At 35.0% G+C, this 18,489-nt stretch overlaps 1 protein-coding gene across 3 annotated transcripts in view; it reads right to left on the bottom strand.

Moving 5' to 3' along the window:
• NCAPG2 (non-SMC condensin II complex subunit G2) overlaps positions 1-18,489 on the bottom strand; it is a 48,461-nt gene that overhangs the window by 14,946 nt on the left and 15,026 nt on the right. For all 3 annotated transcript variants that reach the window (XR_008821483.1, XM_056336421.1, XM_056336420.1), the window contains exons 10-19: positions 16,424-16,519; positions 11,464-11,589; positions 10,323-10,502; positions 9,110-9,262; positions 4,649-4,871; positions 3,323-3,432; positions 2,674-2,847; positions 811-881; positions 384-537; positions 34-207 (exon numbers count right to left, since the gene is read on the bottom strand). Coding sequence is in view for 2 of the 3 variants with exons in the window: in XM_056336421.1 (XP_056192396.1) it covers positions 34-207; positions 384-537; positions 811-881; positions 2,674-2,847; positions 3,323-3,432; positions 4,649-4,871; positions 9,110-9,262; positions 10,323-10,502; positions 11,464-11,589; positions 16,424-16,519 (1,461 nt within the window). In the remaining variant the exon portion in view is untranslated. The remainder of the gene's footprint in view (positions 1-33; positions 208-383; positions 538-810; positions 882-2,673; positions 2,848-3,322; positions 3,433-4,648; positions 4,872-9,109; positions 9,263-10,322; positions 10,503-11,463; positions 11,590-16,423; positions 16,520-18,489) is intronic.

Genomic DNA, 18,489 nt, shown 5'->3' with positions numbered 1-18,489 from the left:
TATAAGCACTGTTTATGGTAAGGAGAATACTACCTTTGCAGCACTGAGAATTTTCAAAAGCTGTTTCAGTTTCTTTTTAGGAACAGAGAGCAGGTAACCACGATTAACAGGATGAGTCAATAAATATTCAATGTAATCAACTGCTAATTCTGGCTTTGATTCCTGTGTTACATGGATACGCACTCGTCGTTCAGATGTTTTAATACTCTAAATGAGAAGAAGGCACAAAACCAGTAGAACACTGTTAGTATCTTACAACTAATTCCAAAGCAGAATAATATGGCATTAAAGAGGCTTCTTTACTAAAGAAAAAAAACAAAAAAGCATGATGCCTTTATGTAATCTAGCAATTCCTTAATTCTTTGATGTATGTATATGCACACCTTTCTTGGGGTTAGCCTGTCAGACAACCAGTCACAGGCTAATTCCATAACATGTCCCACTTGACCCCAGCGACACATGCAGTCTATCAGGGTAGAATATTTGCTTTTGTCAGCTCCAATGTCAATATTTCTGAGTCTGGAGATCACACCGCAGCTTAAAAATCAAACAAACAAACAAACAGAGATGCATTAGCTTTACATCCATAAGTGAAGAAATAATTCAAAGAAAAATCAACTAGCATAGTACCAAAAGATTCACCAATGGCTCAAAGACATACTTGCAGCTCGTAAGTTTTACTAACTTATCAAATTTGTTTAGTGGATTAATTTATAAAAATGGGATTTAATACATCAAGCTGTGAAAAATTAATAGTTACAGTCAACAAGAAATTTCTTGTCATTCGTATTTTGGATTTGGGAATAGTACCTGAATGTAGGAATAGCAGCAGGGGGCATAAAGGATGCCAGAACAACCAATGGAGTCACACAACGCTCATCCTAGGATTAAAAAAAAAAGTATACTATATGATGCACACATACAGGTACACACACGCACACAAAACTAAAGAAAGTACTTTTTCAGTATGATTAAATTATCTCACCTTAAGGACTTCCTTTTTTCCCTAGAAATGGAACTGAAAGAAGCTCCTAACAACATGTGGCTTGCAATATGAAGCCTCTGATTCTTTTTCTTAGAGATCAATTATCAATTATCTTATCATTCAGCTTTCTGACAAACTGTCAGAAACACCACCATGACTAATTTTGGTTCCATTAGATTAATAACCATTGCAAAAGAAATAACAGCTCTAGCTTCATATTTTTTCTGGTAGTGGCTAATACTCAATTGCACAATCACAACACCATCTAACGCCTCTCAAGTAACTAGTGCCTTAAATGAATATTCATTCACATCAGAAATTTATAAAAAATACTCTGAAGGAAAGGGTGTTTATATAACAATGGTAATGCAAAATACAGTGTAAGTCACTACAACACATCATAATACAAGGTCTGGACCACAACATAGTCTCACTTGGATTATATAGAAACCAATCTACGTGAAAGACTCCAAAAATAGTGTATCTGTATGTCCAAGCTTCACAAATACAATCAAATGAAATTACTACCTACATGGGTATTTCAAGATCTAAAACCTTTTAAAGATGATTTTTGAAGAACATTAAAAAAATATATTTGCAGCTTTTCAGGAAAGAGACATGCTGCTTCAGTCTGCAGCTTTTAGAAACTAAGCCTCTGATGACAGGTCTTTTTAGATCCAAGCTGATTACTCACTGTAAGAATATCAAAGTCAAAGAGGTTGCTTGCTAAAGCTGAATATCTCATATGCTCACCAGAAACTCTCAAGAGGGATGCTACATCCTCTACCAAAAAGATTCAGAATGTCTTTTGACAACTTCCAAATGCTTTCAGGGTAGAGACAGTATGTGGTGTATCTGCTGCAGAATCTTATGTAGTAGCAAATTGCTTTCCAGTCCCTGATTATCTAAAGAAAACTTGAATGTTAAGTATAACAGCCAGCGTAACTCAGTATACTTCAGTACAAGAGCCATAAACATAAATGGTGTCCAGTAGATAAGCCTTCCAAATGCTCTACAGGGTGTGGCAGATACTATTAACCACTATTAAAAGATAGCATCCTGAAGAATAACACTGAAACTAAACAGATCTAGGAGACTGAAAATACAAAATGACTGGCTTTAATTAATTGCTTATATCAAGCCCAAACAATAAGTGCGTGCATCAAAAAATCATTGGAGTAGAATCAAATTAGTGGAAATCAATCACAAGGAAGCAAAAAAGGAGCCTCAGCTGCTTCAGCTGTCTGTTCCAGCAGCCAGATCATAGTAAGTGGTGGTGCTAGATGAGTTTGGGGGGGGAGTGAGTAGAAAACATACATGAGGACTGTCATATACATTGAGTATTAATTCTGCTAAATTTATTGTGCTATTTATGGCGCAATTTTCAGTTACCGATTCCTAAAAGTTTCAAAAACATTCAAAAGAATAGAATCCTATAAAAACATTAAACGGGGAGCAATTTATTGCGTAAGTATTTCAGTGTTGACTATTTAGATAATGGTTCATCAGTCAGATACTGCAATTGGAGAATAGCTTCTATCCAATTCCAAAAGACTTGCTATTGTTTATAACTTACAGCAACAATGAAAAAGAATTCCTAATGCCATGAAGACAGATAAAAGACACAATACATGAAAGCATGTGAAGAAAATACAAAGCACTTACAGGAAAAATTAGGTTTTCTTTACCTTAAATACTTTAAAATATTCAGGAAGTACAGAAGCAAATTTTCTGACAGCATAAGATTTGGCACCTTCATTGTGATCTAGTGCTTTCTGGATACTTCTCCAGAGAATTACAGTAACCTCCAATAAACTTGCCATGCTGGCCACATCATTTATCGACAACACATTATTCAACACCTGAAATACAAACATTTAGATGATACTACCTATTTTAATCTAAATTTGCATTTGAGAATATAATAAAGTTTGAAAAAAACATGAAACTTCATTTCACAAAGGTATTATGTTTGTTGTAGAACATGAACGCCATAATTCAGTCTTATATATATAGCTTGAGTCATCTTGATATGTTATTTTTTTTAATTAATTTAATTGCAAAACCAAACCAATTTATAATTAGTACTGGAATTTGGGAAGCATTCATTTAAAATAAGCTTCACACTAATTTCATATATCTAATTCTAGCTACTTCACCAAATTTCTGCTGTTGCAGGGCAGGAAACCACCATAATGGCAGTTCTCCCCTTCTAATTCCACAGATGCCCAAGGACTTTTCCTTTACATTTCTGTCATATCATTAACTGCCCATGTCTCAAATCAAGCACCACAGGAATAAAGTCACCAGAATTTATCATGAAGTGGACTTTCTTACGCTTGTATTCTCCTTTTCATCATCATCATCATCACTATCACGAAGACTCTCTTTCATTGCTTTCTGGATGCAGGCATTCAAGCAGCGCCGAATAGTAAGCATCAATTTAGCTACATTTAAATATAATAAGAATAAATTAGACATTCACTATTTGTTAAGAATGTTGATAGTAAATTCATCTAAGTGTAATGCTGGAAAGTCAGTATGAAAAAGCAGGCAATAGAACCAGAAACACTTATTTTTTTATTATTATTACTTATAAAAATTAAATTATAGAGAAAAAAAGAAAACATTTCCTAGTAAAAGGAAATTATATAAAACACTTTCACGTTTTCCCAGCAAGCATGAAGAAGAAATGGCAACATCATAATCAGGTCCTATAATTTTATTGTTAAAAAAGAAATCTACTAAAAAAAACCCAACCAACCACCATCTTACCAAACCAGGATCAGAGGGAGCTCTCAACTCCTACATTCATCTAGCATAGCTATTAATTTAATGACCTGTGTTTAATCATACATCCCCTCTGATGTCAACTCCAATTTTTTATAAAAGATGTAGTAGCCTAACCATCGTAGTCCGTAATGAAGAGCTCATCTCTGGATAAAAGGCAAAGGGTTATGTCCACTCTAGTGAAGGTATGACTAGAGGTACACTAGCACATATTTCAAAACTACCTTATCCAGTTAATCAGCAAAGGGGCAAGGACTTGGGTGTTTTACCCAGGTCACTCCATCCTGACTACTTTGTTTTTATAGTATCAGAACGCCTCTGAAAAAAAATTTCCCAATTTTTCCTGGTTCAATAGCACTTTTACAAAAAGCAGCTATACTCTGTGTAGTACATACCCCTTCTGCTGAAGGTTTCTGAAGTTTTTAACAGGAAGGAGGGCTTTTTAGATTTTCTCTGAGCAACTTAAAAAATATTACAATATTTTTCACCTGCTATAAAATGTTCCATGTAAAGATCTCAAATCACTTGAGGAACCAGGGTATTTCATTTCACTATTTCTGCATTATAAATAACTAATACTTTTAGGGTACATACATGTGAGGAGAAAGGGGAAAAGAGATCAGATAGCAACACTGGTTACAGAGTACAGCACCCGAGAGCAGAAATGAAAAGCTTTGGTCTCTTCATTGTTGAAAAAGCTTATGTCTGTTGTCATCAGGGTTCATTGCTGCTGTCAAGAATTTCAAAAACTACAAACTATTATTATACCAAAACCAACAGATCTAGCAACAACATGATAGAGAAAAAGTATAAAAACCAGTGACATGCTATGATATTAGTATATCCAAAGACTTACAAGGTTTTGTGCTTTACCTATATTGGTGGGGGCAGTATATTCATAAGCATATTGATAGAACTTTCTAGCTGCTGCTGAATTCATCTGGATTAGAGTAACACAGCGCTCACACCACACATCTTCAGGTTGGTTAATGGGAAAGAAAGAGTTGAATAAGAGATTCACTAAGCGTCGTGACACAGGCTGTGAATCAACTTCAAGACGAGTCAGAAGATGCTCCATGGGACAGATTTCCCAGAACTTTTAAGAATGAAAAAAAGATATCAAAGGAGTTAAAAAAACAGAACAAAACCAAGTCACCCTTATTGTGTCGTCTACATCAAAAGTGTCAATAAATATAAACAGCATTTTAAAAAAAGCATACACATTTTTAATTTTTATCAGAACACCAGCACTCACTTGAGGTCAAATATTCCTGCAACAATACTACTTTACTGTTCTGACACACCTCTAAGTCTCCCAGTATCTCTGATAGACTGGTAAAATTCTGTTTCAAGCAATTCCAGCTCAATATTCCTGCAATGCTAATGCAATTCCATAGGTACAGGGGAAAATTATTTACTCTATAAGCATATCACTACAAAATATAATTTTTTGTCATTATGTGTCATGTTTCATATTCTCATGATAGGACAAAGTAGGACCAAACTACCTACAAGTATGATATACACCCTAAAAACCTGTATAGAACAAGACCCTTTCCAAAACCATCCCAAACCATAAGTGCATACCATCATTAGCAGAGCTCTAGCTTATTCATAACAGTTACTGAAAGCTAAGAAAATCAGAAAGAATAAATAGCTTGTTATGGTATGCTGAGTGATACTCACATCTGTAATTTTTGTGAGATCTTGAATTATACTGTGTACTTTCAGGTAATAAAAAACCAAAACACACAAAAGACACACCACCAAAAAATAAAGTTTCATGGCATTGAAAAATATTGAATTATATATTTGAATATTGATATATTTGAAAATATGAAAATTTCATTATTGAGTAGAAATGGCTGGAGCAGCTAATTATCCTGTGATTTCAAACCATGGGCATTCCTACTACAATTATCATAAAAAGAAGGTCCTTGAGCAAAGCATTAAAGTATTCCCAGGACTTACCAGAGAGATCTATATTGCGACATTTAAATAAAGAGAAGTTACTGACAAAACATTTAACACTTTTAGTATTTTTTTTTCCTTTTATGTAAATCTGATCCTTTGTTTGCGAGATCTGAATCTTTTTCTACATAAAAATAAAGCTCACAGTAGATTGAAGATACCCATTATACCTAAAAAATTAATTAATACCTAAAAAACAATCCCTGCAGTTGAGAATTATCTCTTTCCTCTGTCTTTAATGGCAGAAATTCAGAGTAATTCAGGAAAGCTGAAAAGATAGTTTGCTTGAACTTTCATACTGAATAACAAATAACTTTCAAACAAGAATTTTTTATACATTTAACAGCAGCATGAATACTTTTTTTAAAAGACTGTACACAAAATAACAATGTTACAAAATCAATTTGAAGCATTGATGATATTGAATACAAGCTAAAAAAACCTGGGTTATATTTCACTATACAGATAACTGATAATGACAGATCAAATCATGACTGTAGGTGCCAATCCTTTAAAGTATAGGTGTTGTATCTTATGAAGAGTAAGAACTCAGTACAAGAAGTGCTGAGTGGCTGTGAGGTTACAAAGTGATGTAGAAATTAATACTAAAAAATACACAGGAAGATTATGAAAATGACACAATCTGATTATTAGGAGAACATGCTTGTTGAGTATTTTTAAAATAATAAACACCACAAGAAAACGATAGAAATCATGATTCAGATTCTAGCTTCCAACACTTGCAGAATAGTTCTGTTGTTTCTGCTAATTCTGTGAACCAAGTGATGCATCTCCTAACACACAGGCACCATCAGTGTGAGGTCCAGTGTCAGTGATACTTTGCTTCTGCCATTCTACCTCAGATTTACCTGGTAAAGCCTGGCTTTAAAACCCGCTGAAGCAGAAACTTCAGGGGAAAAAAAAAAGCTGCCTTTTAGAGTACTACCACTTATTTATAATTCTGAATTGCTTCCTCCAACTATCTCCAATAATCTTAACAACCAGAACCCATTGTCTAAGTAAAGGTACAGCTGCACTTGAAATTAACAAAGAGATGTGCAAACACTACTAGGACCCTGCTGGAAACTTTTTGTACCAACAGTCTGAATGATATCTTGTCCTTGCATTGTTTGTCTCCATTTCACATTTTTTGTGGACTTGCCTAATCAACACATTAAGGTATGTATTATGGAAGCACTAAATTTGCTGCTGTATTATTATCCTGATTTTATGTAATTCTTATCCTGAACCTGTGTGCAAGAAACCAAAAGCTCTCAGTTCAGAAATTGCCTCCCATTTATCTTGTCTTCTGAGCATATTTTGGGGAATTTGGAAGGTCCTGAGCTAGTCTAATCTCAACCAATATCTTTGAGGTCCTGTCATCTAAGCTGGAATGCACACATTTGGCAAGTAGGTAACTCTCCTGTTAGGGTTAGAGGTGCTCCTTGGGGAATGAAGCCTTAAACATCTGAGAAATCAAACATTTATTTAATTCTTTCCTGAACAACAGAGATATATACCTCTGACTTCACACAGTATATGTGCCTAGCACAAGATAAGCATGTCCTAATAATTAGGCTTAGCAAGAGACAAAACCAAGATTAAAACAAAGTATAAAATTGAAATTAGGAAACAATTAACAGCAGAAAGCGAAGAAAGAGCTCAAAGATGCTATGATGCCTAAAGCTGGACAGTATCCCCCTGTAAGAGTCGGTCCAAAGAGAACAATATTGTCTCAGTATTGCCAACAGAAACCTGGAGATGGAACACAGTCTGCATGGACACCAAGACACAAAGACCCTGGGAAAGAACTGCATGGCACGAGGAGTACTGTGCCATGCCCTGCCACCTGGGATTGAAAGGAACGATTTCGCTAAGGCCACATAACCACTGTCCAGAAGATGGATCACAACCACTGGCGTAGCAACGAACCAGAAAACTTGAACTTCAGGTGAACTTTTCTTCATTTTAATGTCATTATAATACAAAAACACACCTCCTGGTCTGAAGCTACCCACCCCTAAGGCAAACCAAGCCTCGGGCACCCCTTTGTGGACATGCATTGTAACCTTGCTCGAGAAAGCAGAGATTGGTGACAATCCATGGGCCAGAGGAGAAGCAAGGTGTGTTGCCTGGCATAAAAGATGGCTCCTTAGCAACTGAACTCTGGAGATCTTCCCCACCAAGGATCATGACAATCAGAAAGATCAGCGGGACGCTGCCTGGACCTGGGACCATAGGGATGCCTTGGACCCATGGTGGTAGCTATCATCCTCTTTCCTTTTCTTTTTACTTTACCTTTCCTTCTCTCCCTGTCACTATCACTTGCTGCTTTATGGGCAAACGATAAAATTGTGCAGTTTTATCAAAGCATAACCCCTTGGCGTGGTCACCTTGATTTTTGTGCTTCAAGATGATAGTAAACGAAGCACCACGAGTCCACTGAGTGGACCGTGACACCCCCTAAACAAGAGCCCACAGCAGAACACAAAGTGTGTTCAAAATCCTATGAAAAGATGCCAAAATCCCAAAGGATATGCCAACAAAAGACAAATAGAAATTAGAAAATTAGGTAAATAAAAGTAAAAAAACAACCCTGCAAAGGCATTAAGCATTTAGAAGGTAAGAGAGGCCAGAGTTGAGCTAGCCAGCTGGAAGTGTGGCTGTACGTCCTGCTCTGCCTGGACATGGCCACGAGAGCAGAAGGCAAAAACATGCTGGGAAAAAGGTCTGCTGAGGGCTTGATACCAGCAGGCACAGAAAAAAAGCTGGCAAGCACCGGGATGCTACTGGACTGCCAATAGTCCCAAACTAGTCAAAAGTGGAAGAGTGGAAAAGGAGAAGAGTGTACTTGGCTCAACGAAAAAGCAAACTTTCCAGCATGCCTATAAAATCACTGCTGTAGTAGTATCCAGACACAGTGCTCTCTCCTGTGGTTAATTTCTCCGTGAAGAACAGCTAAGGAAAGGCTGAAAGCTCACCAGGACTGATCACAATTTATTTATTTATTCCAAAAGGTTTTTCATGGATACCATGATTTCAGTAGAATTCATGAAAAATCACTGGAAAAAAAAAAGTACTTCTATACTACTATCTACATTTGGATCAAAATCTTTTAAATGGACAGAAGTGACTAACAGCAACAGAATCCACAAGTCTTGGAAATAAACTCAGTTACACACTTAAATGTACAGAGAAAATGTACTGAAATTACAAGTATTACTACATCAAAGCATGTAATTTTTGCCTTTAGGAATACTGCAGTAGTCTCAAAAAGCACTTTTTTTTTTTTTAAATAAATGCCTTGATTTTATCTCCTTCTTGATATTTATAGTGTCACTTATCAGGTGTCAGTCATCCTACCTTAGCAGTCTTGGTAGCCTTAATTTTCAGCAGTGTATCAACAAATGCCACTCGTACTTTCTCTGAGGTGTCATGAAGACTGTGTTTGACTGCTGGCAGGAGCTGTTCCAGTAATGGATGACTTAGCTTGTTGTCCAAAATTATCGGTAGGCACTGCAAAATAACAAAATTATGCTTAAAAAAATGTAATTAAAGAGTAGATTTTAAAAAAGATGGACCATGAAACCTCTGAGGTTAAATTAAGTAGGGACAGACACCGTGCATGCGTATTTTTCTTATAATACTCTTAGTAAAAATTGCTGTTATTTCAAATTGCCAGTCAAGTGTATTCAGTAAACTCTTTTCAGTTAATCAGCTTCAGATCTACACTGAGGCCATGGTCTTGCCTTCTACCTGATGGTACAGTGTACTTTTTGTGGTAACACCACCAGCTCCCTACACTCTGTTAATTTCAGATTAAAAATACGTCTTTCTTTGCTAAGTTATTTTTAAACCAGCAATTTAAAACATTTTTAAAATGTCTGCTTACCCAGTATAGACCCCCATGCAGCTACAGTGGGACAAGTGAGGATTAACATGAAAACAGCTCCAGTTTAAGGCTGAATTGACACAAACCCAAAATCTTTAAGTGAAAATACTACTTAGGGAGTTCATTTTTCTGTCCAAGCTATTAGTTATTTACCAGATGCCAGAAAGATGTAGGTGAACTAATCCTACCATATTGAACAATGCATGGAAGGCTGACAATCCCAGAGAAACAGTATGTAGTTATATTCACCCAAACCTCAGAAACACAAAGTGGGGTACGACATTATAATATAACCGTCTTGGGATGGGCATGTCTTGGCATGGCTTAAAACCAGTGACATAGAAACAGCCTGGAACCTGCCTGCATACATTTTCAAGTCTAAACATAATTTCTAACAGCTAAAATAACTTGCATCAGGTCCAAACAATGTATATTAGACTGGAAATACAAAGTGGTTGAGAGTCACAAAGCGAGTCACTATTCTAAAAGGCATTTATTCATTCCAAATGTGCGGCTGTTCTAAAATATGTGTAAGACTTGGGTGTATTAGGAAATTTACTGCCTAAGTCATTTTGCAGAATAAGTCATCTCCTTGACTTAAAGTGGCCTATACTAGAAATCTGTGCATCCAGTAAAATATAAAAATGACATTAATAATTTTTAAATTTAGAAAAAAGGATTTACTTTAAAAACAGAGCATCGGACATCAGCAGATGTTGTATCATATGCCAGCTCTCCAGTTAGTTTTTTTAAAAGATCGGCAAGAATTGCTGCAGGAATCATCTCCCAGTATCTGGATGTTATCTGAGTAACTCCAAGTACCCCCGTAGAGCGGACAACTGGGTGAGGATCTTCTAAGAGACTCTAAAAAAAACCAGAATAACAACAATGTGAGTATATGCATTATTGTGGCCCTGTTGCTGTTTGACATTAACCTATCATGAACAAATAGCATTCCATTACATTTTAATCATTATGCAAATTATCATACTATGAAAGAACTGTAATATTAATAGTTCCTCAAGTCATTTTATTATAAAGCAAACTAGAAAAGTTAAATCAGAAGCAAAATTAAGAAAAACACTGGACATTTTTTTTTAATTGGACTTTTGAAATAAGGTTTGGGTTTTTTAAATAGCTCACATTAAGTCCCGCATCTGTGGCTTAATTAAAAATATTCAGACTTCTATTTACATATGAGTTTACATTGGCCACTGTTCCTATGCAACAATATAAAAATTTTGAAATTCATTCAATTACCCAGTATTTACATTTTAAGGCCATACTCAGGATTTCCCAAACATTTTCTTAATGAAAATACTATGCCCATTTTTACTCATCTAGAGACCAGTAAGGAGTTTTTTTAGTTTTTCTCCATTATACTTTATTTCAGAAGTATTTAGTAATACAGTACTAAACTTCCATTGAATGCTTACACATTAAATACTAAACTTCCATGGAATGCTCACACATTAAATGTAAAGCTCTCTTCACCAGTCCTAGGTTAAGTAAGGACCAAGATTCATTATGCATCTAGTCTTTCAAAAGCTTCTTTCATTCACAGATTAATGGATAACAATACCAAATATTTCATTTTCAAAGCTGAAAATGGTGCATGTCATCTGTTGTCAACATACTACAGGAATTTAAAATATTAGTTTATTTTTATATTTTCTATATTTATATATTTTTTGCATCACAGCCCTGTATTTCCCTATGAGTACTATCCAGAAATTCCATACATTTTGATTGCATCAACAGCTTATTTTTGAGTTAACTTTGGTGGAAGTTTCATTTCTAACATTTTAGTTTCATAAAAACTTACAAAGAGTTCTTCGAACTGCTTCTGAATTTCATTGTCCATCTCTTCAGTGTTAAAACTGGGATTACGAACAGGAAAAGCATCAACAAACAAAAATGCTGCATTTGATCGAACTTCTGAGTTCCTGGCCTGTTCCAATGAAGGAAAAAAATATTTTTTCAGTAAAGTACAGACTGTTAATATCAAAAGGCATAACCTGTCAAATGCTAATCTCCAAACACTTTTAGCAAGTAAGTGTTTTTGATTAAGTAGATTGAAAACATTGATTTTTAAATGCCTGGAAGAGCTTACGGTAACATAATGGAAGAACTTATAGTAACATATGATTTAATTTTTTTTTACCTTACATTTCTGCCCATTCAGTAAACCCCAAGTTATTAGTACAATCAGCTTTCAAAGCATAGCAACTTCAATGACCCTGAAGAGTCATAGTCAGAGCCCTTCTGCTTTCTGTAATGCAGAATAAATCAAAAGCAGTTGGGATTTCTCTTGGTCACCTTAAAGCTCCTCTTCAGAATACATGAATCTTCAATGCAAGGAGATTGAATTAATTAAATTGCCTGTCAAGAGACATGATTTAAATGAAAAGCTCAAGCCTCTTTCTTCAGGAAAACAGTATTTAGAAACTAAGTACCATCAAGCCTGGAGACTAACCTATCCAACATAAACATACTCAGTTCTGCATTTAGGCACATAAGTAATAGGACCATGTTCTGAGCTCCAGGCTGCTCATCAAAAATCTAAGGCAAGCCTCATAACCCTCAGACATTTTACCATTTGCAATAGTTTTCAGTGTGTTACACTACACATTATACTCATTGCAAATATAAGGAATATAAAGAAATATAAAGAAAAATGAAAGAAGCATATATTTAGACACTCGGTCAGTGAAAAATAGATTGGCCCTGTGGACTCATAAAAGATGGAAAGAGAGAGCAGGCAACGAAATGAAGAAAAAATGAAATTCAAGGTATCTCTGGGAGAAATCTGAAATCTATCCATCAGACTACATTTTATCTATCAAAGCCAGCAGTGAAATTATAAGAACCTGTGCTGACTTCTCTTGGAAGGAACAGGGAAGGAAGAATTGTTCAGATTTTGGGTCCAAGCTAAAACAAGTAAATATATATATGTGTGTGTTTATGAGATTGTGTACGTACAGTGTAATAAAACAAGTAAAGTAGGCTTAATTTTACCAGCAAGATAAGAGACAGTTCAGGGAATCTCCTGATTATTTTAATTTCCAAATTCCAATTTTCTTCTTCCCTTATCATGAGACATTCACATGAAAGGCAGGGAAAAGAAAAGTTAGGATAATCAAGTAATATTTAGAACTATGTAAACTAAGGGCAAGTAAAACCAGAAAAATGCAAAAGAGCAACAATTATTTCATTTACGATTTGTTTTGTATTTCCCTTTTTGGGTGATCCTCATACGGTGGGTCCCATCTCTGAGTACAACCAAAAAATTCTAAATTCTTCAAGCTAACAAGATTAATAGTAAATCTAAATTTAATGCTATGAAGGCAAACACAGCCCATATATCCATTCTTTAGTTCGGGACTTGTGTTCTACTTTATTTATCATGGATAATGCAAAAAGTCTAAAAGTGAAGAGATTATAATTATTAATTCAATCCTATAAAGCTACAGAAAATCCTTTAACTTTGAGCTTGTTTATATTGAAGAATTAATGCATAACAAGTCAATATGTAAATACAGGGTGAAATAAACGCTTCTGTGGTAATACTTCATGTGAAAATTAAATCAAGTGTGGGTTTTTTGCAATAACTTAGACCCCCCCTACCACTGCTATTCCAGAAAGTTAATTTTCATAAACTTTAAGTGCCTTATATGAATTCCATTAGGATCACTATAATTCTGAACTGAGTACCCACAGTTTAAATTCCTGCCTTTAATTAATTGGAATTTATCCCAAATTATTTGCATATTCAAGCTTGTAATAGAGTAAATGTCTTCACAGACGCAGAACGTAAGACTTCAAATTCATATCCTATTTCATTCCACATTGACTTATCCCTGCAAGAGGGGCCTACAGTTATTTAAATGACTTTGTTTCTTTAAACTTGTACTTAAAAAAAACCTGAGGAAGTTTCACAACCTTTTTAAACAATATTATTTTAGTTCAGTTAATTTTCAGAGCTTTCTTTGAAGTTTTATCTAGTCTTACAATCCTGAAATTCACCTCCAATTATTTAAAACACTTTTCCCCCAAGTAAAAGTTAGTTTAAAAGTGGGAGATGTTAAAAAAAAAACCCAACCAAACACACCACTTTAAAGGAATCACTTCCTTCAGCAGCTTGAATTCCTGGAGGAGTGGTTCTTGACTTTTTGAGCTTGAAAAGAAATACCTTAATCACTATTTATCTCACAATAAATATCCATATATTTGTCTTGATACAGCTTTTTATACTAATAACCAATAGCTGCACAAATATCTCTGCTATGTTTGCAGGAAACTTACTTTTCATACTGAAGACATGAAAAAAAGATCAAGAAGTTATACAATGGCCTATATTATAAAAACCTAAACTTGCATAAAGGCTTATAAAAGACATGTAGGTAAAAGCCACAAAGGAATCTTGTGTGATCATGGTATTTGCAGAACAAGCAATTTAAGAAGAGAGAGAGAGCTATGCATTACCAATATGCATTCTTAGTTTAAGGATTTCAGAGGTGAAATCAAGTCGCTTCAACATGAACAATTCTGGAATCCTTTGTATTCTTACAACTGAAGTGTTTTTCCTTTCTGCAAGGAGGGCTAAAGAGGTCCTTCTATGAATTCCCTTTCTCTTTTGTAACCAGTGTTCTAGAACAAGATTTATTCTTCACTATTAAATTACTGATTTGTACAGTGGCTAAAACAGGAGCACCAAACGGGTTATCTGAAATTAAACTGGTATTTCAAGCTTTGGAGCAGAATCCATACCACTAAGGACAATTATAAGCTTCCCTTCTTAGTTTTGTGTCTTAAACTACTGGTGATTCAGAGTCACAGCAACAGTTATCTTAATGCCAGATACTTAGCAGTACTCTACGAAAAAGAAAAATTATCTATACAAAAGCCACACAGCAAGACAGTGGCCTACCCAAAAATAAATTGCCAAATTTTGATGTTCAGTCACATATTTCCTTTCATCAATAACAAATATGGTACTAAATCATTTGGAATTCAGAATCTTTCCTTGCACTGAATCATTAGAGGATTCATATTACTGCTGCATTACTTTTTTTTACAATTCTTCCTTTACCATTCTGAAATCTATGTTCACAACAGTTGGACTGCTTTGCTGTATTAAAACAAATTCTCCATGACCTATTTGATAACGCCTGTTAACATCTAAGCTTGAAGTGCTTAACTACATATGTAGAAACTGTCAAGATAAAAAAACAAAAAAATTCCAAACCCAAGAAAAAACCTCCATCCAACCAAACACCACCAAAACATCCCTAAAATTCAAATTTGTTCTAGCAATGTAACAATTAGTGATGTGCAAATTATGAATAGCTGCAGTTAAAAACTTGAACCACTTCTGGAACTGGGAATTTCTCCCACTGTCTTGCTGCAAATCAATAATTAATCTTTTTTCCTCAAGTCAAACCATTCTGTTACATCTCTCCAAACAAGCCTATGCAGATTTAGTAAGGTTTGACAGAATGTTCCTCCAAAGTACTCTAATCTTGTATTTGAGTTGAGTCCTGGGCTTTGGAAAGTGAAAACTAGCCTTCATTTACAAATAGCAGCTCCCTTAAGAATGGAATACCATGTTTTGCTAAACACCCTGAAATTGTTTCTGAGATGCTAGTCTGGAATTTTGCTATGCTATCAAAAATCAGTTTAAAACCATATTCTTTTTAGAGACAGAAATGTAGAAATTAAAACAAGCCATGCTTTGTAGCTCTTACTCTCTTGCACTGAGAATGTATATATATATATATATATATCTCATCCAGAATGATAGTTGTTTATATTAATTCTAAAGGGATAGGATCCAACCTTTAATGTAAGGCCAAACAAGATATTGGTCTACCAATGAGTCTTTCCACCCTCTCACTTCTACTTGTTTGAAACCAAACAGCTCTCAACTCTTTCCCGTAACTCAAAATTCATTTTAAACAAAGAAAATTGAATGAATGTTTCAAAAGCACTTAATTTGGCTGTAAAAAAAAAATGTATGTGTATGTTCTAACTAAAGGAATTTCATAACTTCAGACAAAATAAAAGCTGTTCACAAAGAAAGAAGCTTGGCCTATCTTAATCACAGAGTGTAACTGAGCAGGTAAATTGCAGCAGGTACCCTTTCATCTGTGCATGCAATCCACAGGAAGACATACACACTTACCTTAAAAGTACTAGAAGTCAGAAATTTCATTCTGAATGCTTGATTAAAAGCACATCCATAGCATGAATGTCTGTACATACTATTAAACTAGAATAAAATGTTTTCTAAAATACTACTCTAATAAATTAATTGAGCTGTATTCCAAGGCCAGTAATTAACCAGAAGTTGAGACTGAACCATTCTCTGAACGTTTCTGGCTTTGATGGAGTAAAGCACTCATCACTCCATTTCCAAGACCCAAAGATCTTGGAAAACAGAATACAATATTACGCCAAATTCCTGAATTGCGAAGACGACCAGAATACCAGACTTAGTGTTAGTGCCGCTATCTACTGCAGTCCTGGAAAGTACACTGTGTACCTATAAACAGAACTGAATTTCAGAAGTAAATTATATTAACAAATTAGAATATTTTTCTGCAAGCTATGCCTAATTACAATTTGCGAAGTTACTCTGCTACAGCAGAAATGCTAAACACACAGATTTTTTTTGCCATAGCCATTTTGTTGTAAAAGCAATTATTAAAAACAGAACTTGTGGCAGGACCTCAAGATGTAGTAGTTTGAGAAAGACAGTCCTATTTTCTGAAAAGTATAATTACCTTCAGTGCTCTCCAGAGGATAGGTTGATACAATCTGTAGAGCATTTCTTCAACTCCTTCACGAACTTTACTTTGTTTATGAAAATAACTCAGCATCTGAGAAAAACAAACCAACCAATCTCAAAACCCGTTTTTAACAGTACTTTCTACATTCAAGAAATGTCATAGTTGCATCATTTTATCATTTATAAAAGACCAAAGCCATTCCCATACTACACAAAAAAAACCCCAAACTAGATGTATTAATAGACCCTGTAATTTATTTAATTCTCAAAAATCATAAAATAGATCTAATAAATATCACATTTTATACCTTTATGGATTCAATAAATCTATATATAGTTCTTCAACTTAGAAATGAAGTCATGGCTATAGAGCGAGTTTCACAGCACACACTCATTTTTGTTACAGTAAAAACCTACTCAATGTACCTGGCAGAAATATTTCAAAACCATGTAATTATGAACTACAGGTAAATAAGCCATTGCTCTGTTACAAACAAAGAAACATTATTTGGTAACTGGAGTTATCCAAATAAAAATCTACAAATTTAATATATTTTGTATGCATTGATGAAAAGCAAGTATCAGCACTGTTTGTGACTCAGAACCGTGCTTAGTTAGATAAAGTCCCTTTTACTTTTGTTTCTGAATTAAGCAGATGAAAAAGGAAAGTAGAAGACCATAAGAAAGGACATCATGTAACTTCTTAAGAAGTAATTCCTCCACCCAAAACACTGATCTTTGCAAAGAAGTTGACCCTCTACTAATCAATACTTCAGATATTCACAACTACAGCTAGACAGGGAAGCCTGTGAATAGCATCTAAGGAAGCAATGCTATAGTGGAAGAATCCCTTTTCTCTTTTTGAAATATACTGAAGTAAAGACATTGTATTATTTGTAAGAGACTATGTAGCTCTTATTTCTACATGAAAATACTGATTTGTCGTTAACTGCGGGTTAGATCCATCACTGTTTTGTAATAGATGATATTAGAACAGCGAGTATCAGATACTGGCAAAATGGACAAAGGTTTTATAATCAGAACTCTGAATTCAGAAGGGAGAGGTATATGTGTTGCTTTCCCCTCTCTCCCCACTCTTTCAATAAAATATCTCAAACTTTGCTCAGGTGACTGGGGTTGGTTACTCTAAGTGCTATAGGAACTTCTCAATTCTAAAGGACCATTTAAAATCAAATTCTTGCATACTGAAAAACAATGCATCATTCAAATTTATTCTGAGAGTCATTCTCTTCACAACTCAAAGACAGATTTATTTCTATCACTGTCCTCTTTCAAGATCATGAGCTTCTGAACCTGAAAAAGATGAAATGCTGTGTCAGAAGCCTACTCCATCAATCAGGAATCACATGACAAGGGAACACTACAGGTATGAGAATCTATTTACATTTGATTAAAAACAAACCAAAACCTAAAAAACCAAACTAAAATAAAACCAATCACGGATCGTATACTGATATAATGAGGTATACCTTTCATATACTATACACTCCAGCATCTACATTTGGGAGAAAGCACCGGAGGTGAAGGGGCATAGATCAAATACAAATGCCTTGTCTTAAAAAAGGTTTATGCACTTACTCTGCTTCACATTCTGCTCATGAATAAAAGCCACAGATAGAAAACTAGAATCCGTAACTGAATCAAAGCTTGTCCCTATAAACATATATACAACCCACCCATATATAACAAAAAGAAAAAACCACGTTTAGTTCCAGACCCATCTATTAAATTTGCCTTAAGGAGCTTAAGACTTTTCATCCCTGTGATCAGCTATGGAAAGGTCAGTTCTCTAGGTAAAAAAAACCTTAGCAACGGACTGCAAAAGCTATTTCCAGCACTCTGGAAAAATCCCCTTTTATTTCTACTTTTGAGCACCAAAGCTAAAATTGGTGCAAAACTATAAGCAGGTTCCTCCTTAAATTTGTTCTAATACTGTTTCTCTGAATATGCTGTTTTTCAGTATTTGTGGTGAGTTGGCCCTAGTCACCAGCTAAGCACCACGCAGCCACTCACCAATTCCCCTCCTGGTGGAGTAGGGGA

Source organism: Falco biarmicus, chromosome 4, assembly GCF_023638135.1.
Source record: "Falco biarmicus isolate bFalBia1 chromosome 4, bFalBia1.pri, whole genome shotgun sequence".
Lineage (NCBI taxonomy): Eukaryota > Metazoa > Chordata > Aves > Falconiformes > Falconidae > Falco > Falco biarmicus.
This window is presented reverse-complemented; position numbering and strand designations above follow the sequence as displayed.